This window comes from Artemia sp. Qi Xiang Cuo, chromosome 4, assembly GCF_049724085.1.
Source record: "Artemia sp. Qi Xiang Cuo chromosome 4, ASM4972408v1, whole genome shotgun sequence".
Taxonomy (NCBI): Eukaryota; Metazoa; Arthropoda; class Branchiopoda; order Anostraca; family Artemiidae; genus Artemia; species Artemia sp. Qi Xiang Cuo.
In genome coordinates, this window is record NC_142797.1 from 6,577,120 (window position 1) to 6,587,311 (window position 10,192).

General features: G+C 39.5%; 1 protein-coding gene across 1 annotated transcript in view; it reads left to right on the forward strand.

Annotated features, from left to right (window-relative positions):
- LOC148952724 (transforming growth factor-beta-induced protein ig-h3-like) overlaps window positions 1–10,192 on the forward strand; it is a 41,420-nt gene that overhangs the window by 25,155 nt on the left and 6,073 nt on the right. The window contains exons 3-4 of the mRNA XM_089087381.1: window positions 7,930–8,129; window positions 9,371–9,566. Of these exons, the coding sequence (XP_088943507.1) occupies window positions 7,930–8,129; window positions 9,371–9,566 (396 nt within the window). The remainder of the gene's footprint in view (window positions 1–7,929; window positions 8,130–9,370; window positions 9,567–10,192) is intronic.

Here is a 10,192-nt window from a genome sequence, read left to right on the forward strand (position 1 = left end):
TAATAGACGACCATATTAGCCGTTACAACATTGAATTGCTTGATCTATCTAAAAATAATGGTGTTGTAATTTTAACTATCCCTCCCCATACTATTCACTAATTAGAAATGAAAGTGAAGAAAAAAGAAATATGCGACTAATAGATATGCCACAGCAAGGACAAAGAAATATGCGGTCTGAAGATAAGCCTCTGTCAGAATTAAAAGCGACAGCGAGAAAGTATCCGAATGTGTCAACAATGGAGTGAAGAACAAAGAATTGTGCTGTTAGAAGACAAGCAACAGCCAAAATAAGAACGAGTCAAAATGAAAGTGAAAAATAAAGAAATATTACGTTTTATTACTTATATTAGAGAGTTCGCTCCCTAGTCAATACCTCGCTCTTTACACTAAAGTTCGAATTTTGTTCGAATCACAAACCTCTGAATCACAAAGACCGGTTAATTAGAATAGATAGCTCTTTTGAAAGTACTAAAAAAAACTTTAACGTAAAGAGCGAGGTATTTACCAGGGGTCAAACCCCCTCATATACGTAATAATTTCTGTTCGTTTTAAGTTTTAATGTTGCTCCTTACTTTCAGTCGAAAAAAACTTGTTTTTTTAATTTAATTTCTGATCATTTTTTAAATAATGCTGGGAAATCCGGCGCCCCTTCATAGGAATGTCCCTTCCCCCAAGGAAACATCCTCCATGGAAAGATCCTCCCTGTAACCCCTACTCTGGCCCCCTACCCCCCGCCAGAAAAAAATTCCCCCTGAAAACGCCTGTATACTTCCTAATAACCAAAACTATATGTAAACAATGGGCAAAGTTTATAACTTGCAGCCCTTCTCCCAGGAACTTTGGGGGATTAAGTCATCCTCAAAGACATATTAATTAGATTTTCGACTATGCTGAACAAAATGGCTAACTCAAAATTTTAATTGGGTGACTTCGGGAAAAAAATGAGCGTGGGAGGGGGCCAAGTTGCCCTCCAATTTTTTGGTCACTTAAAAAGGGCCCTAGAACTTTTAATTTTCGTTCGAATGAGCCCTCTCACGATATTCTAGGACTACTGGATCGGTACGATCACCCCTGGGAAAAAAAAAACAACAAAAAACAAATAAACACGCATACGTGATCTTTCTTCTGGCAAAAAATACAAAGTTCCATATTTTTGCAGATAGAGGCTTGAAACGTCTATAGTAGGGTTCTTGATACGCTGAATCTGATGGTGTGATTTTTATTAAAGTTTTGTGACTTTTAGGGGTTGTTTGTCCCTTTTTTCAAAAATAAGGCAAATTTTCTCAGGAACGTAAGTTTGTATGGGTAAGCCTAAACTTCATGTAACTTATATGTTTGAAATCAGCATAAAAATCTCATTCTTTTGATGTATCTATTGGTATCAATTTTGAGTTTTTTAGAGTTTTGGTTACTATTGAGCCGGGTCGCTCCTTACTTACAGTTCGTTACCACGAACTGTTTGATATTCCCTGGAGAGCCCTCCGTTTTCCCGCGGAAAAAGTAGTAAACAAAGATGACTCATTTTGAGGTTCTACTTGCAATAAGAATCAATATATACAAGCCACCACACCCCGAGTGCCGGTGTCTGGCTTTGAAATCGGCTACATAGTTATGTTTTTCTTAACTAGTATATTGACATTTCTGTCACTAAAACGTCACTGTCACTAAAATATGTCACAACTTTAAGGGAGAATTCGTATTTTCCCAGGGTGGTTGTACCAAACCTGTGGCGACGTCATGACATAAGAAAGTGACTCACACTGTCTGAGTTTAGAAGACAAGCGACAATCCAAAATAATATATAGAAGCCTGCCACGTAGCCGTGCAGAGACCCACCGGCGAAGACACCGGGATCCCGGTGCTAGTATTATAAGTATGCAATATTGCAACAAAAAAAGGTAAATTTAGGGAAATTTTTGTTACTGACCCACAAACAAGGTGACCATATCCCTCAATACCCTTTTTTAATGATATTTCGGATTATGATAATTGTTTTACTTGCAAATTAAATTTTAAGCCCATTTCAGACATTCACAGATGATACCTATTCCTTTTATTTTAGATTAAAAACTAAAAAGCAAGTTTTTCTTCAGCTGAAAGTAAGTATCAATATCAAAACTTAAGATAAACATAAAATATTACGTATATGAGGAGATTGCCCCCTCCTCAGTACCTCTCTCTTTACGCTACAGTTTATTTTTATAGCTTTTAAAAAGGCTTGCTATTCTAATAAACGGCCCTTGTGTTTCAGGAGTCGTTCTTAAAGAATTGGGGCAAAAAGACAAAATTTATAATAAAGAGAGAGCTATTGAAGGGGGGGGGGCACAGTCCTCATTGACGTAGTAATTTCTGTTCGTTTTAAGTTTTGATGTTGCTTCTTACTTTCAGCTGAAAAAAACTTGTTTTTTATATCACTAATTTCTGATCGTTTCTTAATAACACCGGGAAATCCGGCTCCCCCTCAATGGAAAATTCATTCCCTCCAAGGAGAGTTCCTCCATGGAAAGTTATTCCAGCGTCAATTACCCGTCATTTACCGTCAATCGCCCCGTCAGAAAAGCCCCCCCCCCAAATAACGAAATCTATACGTTACTTGACTGACTTGACTTACTTTGACTTAAGGCTCCTGCCGAGGGTTCGGCGTAAGGAACGATGAGACTAGGCGCCTCCAGGTTGACCTATCGCTTGCCAGGCTCGCAGGTTCTTCCACCGGGATGTGGGCTTGGGTGAGGAATTCATCGGCTTTGTCTTTCCACCTTGTGGGTGGGCGTCCTCTGGGTCGCTTCCATCCGTGTAGGGTAGGTTCGAAGTCAAATGCGACTCGCGCTGGGGTGTCGCGTGACATGCGAAGGAAGTGGCCGTACCACCGAACAGTACACTGGGCGAGCTGCGTCGAGAAAGAAGTTTGAGTCGTATGTGACAGGAGAGTCTGGTTGCTAACGAAGTCATTCCAGTGAAGTCCTTCAATTCTTCAAAGGTGTTTCGTCTGTGTGACATTGAAGGCACAGAGGATAGATTTTGAAGCGGGCCACGTCTCCGCTCCATACAGCAGGACAGTACTGACGGACGCATTGTAAATGCGCATTTTGGTAAAGCGGCTTATGTTTGGCTTTCGCCAGATGCTGCTAAGCCTCCCAACAAGTGCTGAAGCCTTGGCAATTCGAGATGTAAGCTCTTTTGTGATCAAGCCATCATTCGACAGAATAGATCCCAGGTAAGTGAATTCTTCAACCACATCTACTCGGTTGCATCTACTCGGTTGCATCTACTCTTCCCTTCCGTCAGCTCGCGGAGTTGTTTGTACAGGGAGCAGGTGTCTCCTTTTCTTGAGGCATCTTCAAGATCGCTGGCTTTCTTGTCGACAAAGGTCTTCCTATCACTGTGCAGTAGGCTATTGCTCATGCCATTGAGTCGTCTGTACTCTGGTATATTTTTTGCTAAGTGGGCCTTCCGGCGCAGCACGATTACAGACAGAGTCTCCTGGGATATCCAGGGTTTATTCTTGTGTCGTCTGCGGCCAATGGTACTGCCAGCAGAATCGAGTATATTATGTTTGAAAGACTTCCATGCTACTTCTGGGTCGTCCGGAACTTGGAGGCAGCTAAATGGGTTAGAGATATCGAGAGCATACTTCTGTTGCATCTCAGATGTAGCCAGACTACTCAGATCGAAATTGGCAGGTCGTCTTTCTTGTCGTTGCGCTCTCAGACGTAGCCTGAGTGTGGCAACTACCATCCTATGGTCTATGTCTCCAAGCTCGGCCGACCTATAAGTCCGGAAATTTGTTATTGACGAGCGCCAGCGACCCGAGATCATAACATAATCGATCATCTTCTTTGTCTGGCCGTCGTTACTATACCAAGTATATTTGTGTATATCTCTTTTCTGAAAGAGCGTGTTTGATATGACCAGATTATGCATATTGCAGAGCTGGAGGAGTCTTTGTCCGTTGTCGTTCAGTGAATCTGGAGTCACAGGGCCGAGAACACTTCTCCACACGCCCTCCCTGTCATTTACTGTCGCGTCAAGGTCTCCCAGAAGAGTGACGATGTCGTGGGGTGGGACTCTAGACAGGGTCGCTGAGAGCTCCACATAGAACTGATCATTCACTTCCGCAGGACTCAGATTGGTGGGAGCAAAGCATACAATAATTGTCCACTGTCTGTGCTTGTGCTTAAGCTGAGCGATCAGTATTCTATCTGTAATTTATTTATAGGAGAGAAGGCATCTCTTGGCTCTGGCGTTCAGCGTGAGGCCTACACCATTTATCTTGCTTTTTGGGTCACCAGACCAGATCAGGTGATATCCTTCACCAATATCCTCGGACTCTCTTCCGACAAGGCGGGTTTCCGTAAGACCAACCACAGCTATATTGAAGCGTTTTAGCTCATAGGCAAGCATTGATTTAGCTCCAGGAAAGTTGAGTGTGAGTACGTTCCAGGTGGTGAGTCGTATTCCACCTTCGTCAATAAGATTCATTCAATGGTCTGAAATCAGTCCAGGGACATGCTGGGGTCATGGAAAGTAAAGGGGGGTAGGTCATCCGAGGCAGTATCATCTTTTTTCGTTGCGGTAAAATTTTCGGGTGGAGGGTTGCAGGCGCAACTGACCCTAGGCCTGGGATCTAATTAGAGCTAGGACTTGCCTAGATACTGAGCGTCCTTGGGGTGGGCTCCACCCACCTCATAAGGTTGAGGCTGCCTATTAACATGGAGCGTTTAGTTAGGGGAAACCCCATACCCAGAGACACGTGGTCAGCAGACATAGTCTGCCTCATTCCGGACGAACTCCATCCGCCTCCAACAGTGGGAACTCCATCCACCTCTATACGTTAACAATGGGAAAATTCCATGACTTACATACCTTTCCCCAGGGGCTGTGGGGGGTCATGTTACTCCCAAAGGCATAGCTTCTGACTTTTTAATTATGTTGGAGAAAAAATGGCCATCTAAAATTTTGATCGGACGACTTTGAGGAAAAAACGGGTGGGAAGGGGATAGCTGTCGTCTTTTGGTCAACTAAAAAGGGCACTAGAACTTTTAATTTCCGTTTTAATGAGCCCTTTCCCGATATTCTAGGACTATTGGTTGGATGCGATCACCTATGGGAAAAAAAAAATATAAAAATAAACACACATCCGTGGTCTTTCTTCTGGCAGAAAATACAAAATTCCACATTTTTATTGACCAAAACTTGGAACTCCTACAATAGGGTCTTCGGATACGCTGAATCTGGTGGTGTGATTTTCATTAAGATTCCTTAAATTTTAAATAATGTTTCTCCCCTTTTTCGAAAATCGGGCAAATTTTCTCAGGGTCGTCCCACTGCAGAAAGGTACTCTTGAGAATTCTAACCCAGTAAAGATTTTCCCCCGGTCAATTCCCCTTAACATCTTCACATGTAAAATTGAGTCGGCAAAGAAAAAGTAAGATAAAAAAAAAAGAATTTCAAATAGAAATTCTGGACCCCCCAGTGTAAAATCTCCCTTGAAAAGTTCACTGGAAACTTCACTCCCCACAAGAAATTCTCCCGCGGAAAATCGCCCCACCAGGATAATTCCCCCCCCCCCGAAAAATGTCCGTATACTTCCCAATAACAAATTCTATACGTTAAAAGTGGGAAATTTTCATGACTTACAGACCTTTTCCAAGGGGCTGTGGGGGGGGGGCATGTTATCCCCAAAGTCAGACTTTTCGATTATGTTAGACAAAAAATGGTTATCTAAAAATTTTGATCGGACGACTTTGAGGAAAAAAGGGGCGGGAGGGGGCTAGTTGCCGTTTTTTTGGTCACTTAAAAAGGGCACTAGAACTTTCAATTTCCGTTTGAATGAGTCCTTTGCCGATATTCTAGGACTATTGATTGGCCGCCATCACCCATGGGAAAAAAAACTAAACACATATACGTGATCTTTCTTCTGACAAAAAATAAAACATTCCACATTTTTTGCAGATGAAAGCTTGGAATTCCTATAATAGGGCTTTCGGATACGCTGATTCTGGTGGTGTATTTTCATTAAGATTCCTTGACTTTTAGATAATGTTTCCCGCCATTATCGAAAATTAGGCAAATTTTCTCCAGGCTCATAGCTTTTGATGGGTAGCATTAAACTTAATGTTTCTTATACATTTGGAATCAGCATAATAAGCCACTTCTTTTGATATATCTAATGGAGACGAAATGGAGAGCCAGAAAACACATGGAAAATACATAATTCGGCTTTATATTTGCATATGAGCAGGGGGGGGGGTAAATTATAGTGGAGCTGCAGTTGAAATGTGTTAACTACAATTACTCTGCATATAATGAAGTAAGAATAACTTAGGTCATTACTGTATAATTTGGCAACTGACTAAAGTTGAAGTGTTCACAGAATGCAGACCTGTATTTTTTTTTGTAATTCTTGGTGAACTTTGGCATTTAGTCAACTAAGAAGTTGACTACGAAACTACTTTTAAGAATTCTTCCTTCTTAGATATTTACAAAGAATTTCCGACACGGAACTGGAACTCAACAGCTCATGCTTGCCTCCATGGTAAAAGGCTTGAATGGTAAAACAATTCTTGCAAAATTAGATGATTCATTGAGGTTTTCTCAGATTGAATGATGCAGCTGTTCCTCAAAATCGCTCACTCAGCAGCTGTATTCCTAATACTGAGTTTACTTTTCTTCTTGTAAAAGGAAACACGAGGTGAAAAAATTTCACTAAATGTTTGATTTCTTGTTAGCCTAGAAAATTTTGGCCTACTTTATTGTTTTGTCTGCTTCAGGCCTCAACTTCCTGAACCTGATGGTCTGTTCCTAATTTCTTGCACGGCTTACTTTATAGCAACTTCAAATTTTCTGCAAAACTTCCATTTGCAAAAGCCTGGTGAACTTTCTCGGTTTGCTTAGGTCACTTTCTGGCAAATAAAACGCAAAAATCGAAAAAATTAGACTTGTTAGTTAACTAAGTTTTGTTAAATCGAACGTAATTCTGCTGACGAGCAAAATTTACCAGCGATTTATTACTATTTCTACAGATCTGTTTTACCTAATGGCAACTCTAGAATTCACTGACAATTTCAAGGCCAGCTTTCAGTTTAAAAAAGTTCCACAAATTAAGAAATCTTTCAGCTAAGCTCTTAAAAAATACAAAAAAGAATAGGGAAGGGGTTGGGCCTGGCGGCTTTTCCCACATGCTAGGTATAATTCTTGTTTGTTTTAAGCTTTAATTTTGTTCTTTATTTTCATTTCAAAAACTGATCTTATTTTAACTTAAGATGGTTTGTTATCTCCAATTTGAGCTGTGTGAGCCTAAGCTATTTATTCTGAATCCAAAGTAAAAAGAGTATGAAGTTTCATGTAATTTAACCAACTTTCTTAGGAATAACAATGGATTTCAATAATCTTTGTACTTGTTTTCATCGGCATATTATGAAATCTGATTTTTGATTCTGAGATTTCCAAAAAGTCTCAAGATCTCATGATAATTCGGTAAGTGTTGAAACACTGTCTGTGACTAACATTTTCAAGAAGAACATGAATTTCCACATTTCTGCAGACGTAGGGTTGAAATATCCATTCTATGGATCTCGTACATGTTGAATTTGGCGGTAGAAGCTACTCCTTATTGAACTTGGCCTTCTTGAACTTCACTTTTTCATCACCACCCCCTTTTTATTTCTTTTTTTTTTGGGGGGGGGTCGTGTTTTCTATTTTTCTGAAATGATTTCTAAAAAATTCTTATTCCGATGCTTTTTGATTAGTGTCTTTAAATTAAGTTCTACACATTTGAAATCAGCAAATAACCAGATATTTTAGTGATTTCGACCCGCTTGCAGAGTTACCACAGCTTTGTGCTTTAAATTTCAGTTTCTATTTGTAAGAGTCGTTCTTTACATACTGTCCTATATATTGTACGACATGATTTATTTCTGTTTTCTAGAGATTTTCACCATATTTTCTCCTCAAGATGGTGCTTTTGATCAGGTTCTGATTAGCAGCCTTACTTCTGATACGGCCCTACTTTCGAACTTCTTAAATTACCACATGATCCCTGGAAATATTACCGCTGGAACAATTCAAAACGACGCAACATTTGCAACGCGCGAAGGAACTACGCTTCTAACCAACATCTATGAAACAGTGAGTAGTTTTTGTAAAATCAAATAAATTTTAAAAAAGCGTTCAGAGCCTATAATAAAATAAACTGTGAAAGCTTCCGTTTGCCGAATTTCTTATGGTAATGGACCAGCTATCGGCAGGCGAAAACATTATTTTGACTATTAATAAAGATAGTTTGACTTACAATCTTTTCAAATTCAAGAAGCATTTTACACACAATTATCAATTGTACGCACTGGAAATTTTGGCAATGTAAAATTTTTGAAAAACGCCCATCTAATTTTTTAATGCAAGCATAATTCGCTAGTGAACCATCTGTCAGCACCCCCTAAACCCCGAACGCATTTGTGCTTTGCAAAGAAACGGCAAGAAAAACTTTGCGTTCTGGCGATACGAGTGTCGCAAAAAAGGTAGCATGTCGGTAAAAGTTTCATCATCTTCCCTTTTTTGGTCTGTAATTTCTGTAACAAGATTCACAGACTGGAAATTATTGCTACGATGCATGTTCCCATGATTACTTATTAATTACATTTTACAAGTTTTCCTCAATTGTTTTTAATCTACTTTGATACCATTATAAATCCTTTGATGCCAATCAATATTATAGTTAGGTCAACCTTAAACCTTGTCTTCCTCACAAACTGATTATCACATTTTAAAACAGCCACAAGCCTATTCTTTTTCTACAACCCCTTGTTACAATTTCACGTACGCCACTGGTCTCCTCTGGCGTGATAATTACTTCTCACGTTGTAACAAGGCCATAAGCCATCTCATCTTTGATAATTGCTTCTCACTTTGTAAGGCAGCCACACTCCTATTGTTCCCTGATTTTAAATATAATCTAATTTTAAATATAAATATATTGTTTTTAAAATATAATCAATTTTTTACGAAAAACTGTCCGGGTTGCAGCGGTAGCTAGCAACCTAGTAAGAGACGATCACATCCAAGCGCAGTGACACCTTGCAGTTTTCACCTTGCAGCGCAGCAACATACCTCCTCTTCCATGATAATCACTTCTCATATTGTATAATAGTCCAAAGCATCTTCTTCCGTGACAACTTATTCTTGTATTGTGTAGCAGTCCCAAGCTTCTTCTTCCGTGATAGGTCTGTCTCACATTAAACACTAGCCACAAGCCTCCACTTTAGTAAACATTGCTTTTCACATTGTGCTGCATCCAGCAAGGGGCTGCACCTAGTTTTTCCTTTACCTCTTTCAGTAATATTTCATAGTGAATCAGTTTAATGTATTTTCAGACTATGACTGTCAACGGAGCTTCAATTATGGCAGCTGACCAATGGGCTGATAATGGTATGATTCATGTTATTAATAGAGTGCTTTATCCTGTACCAGCAGGGAATATCCTGTCGATACTCTCAAATGACGCTAAAGGGAGGTTCACTACTCTTTTGACTGCAATTGAAGTTTCAGGACTTGGAGGAACTCTTGCAGGTAAGCGGAATTTACTTCTAACTATTATTTTTATGCTCATATATTCAGGGGCTTCAATAGACAAAATTAGATGGGCATTTTTGCCCATCTAATTTCCCCTGGAGGGAAGACTTTTTTCGAATTTTCTTTTGCACAAAGATTAAAAAGGGCATTTTTCGAAATCAAGGGGGATGTTTTTTTGAATGGAAATATACAAAAGACATTTTTGAAACTCTAAGAGACAGACCAATGGCTTCAGCTTCGGTTCTACATTGTTTTCTAATGCGGCTTTGTTTGAAGGCTGTTGGCTGGCAATCAGTTCTATCTCGTGTTAACAAACTGTAAGTAAGGAGCGACTCGTGCTTGTAGTAACCAAAACTCTTAAAAACAAGAAGTTTCAGAACAACATATAAATTATGAGTTTTTACTAAAAAGTGACGAGTCAGAAAAGATCTGCCTGATTATCAGCCCGAAAAAATGAGTGTTCGTGAAAATTACAACATTAAGGTCAGCATATTAGAGAACTCTATAGTAGATGTTTCAACCCTTATCTGTGAAATTTCAAAATTTCCCGTTTTTTTCAGAGAAGAATAGTCACGAATATGTGTTTTTTTCTTTTTTTTTTTTTAGAGGTGATCGTATCGAAT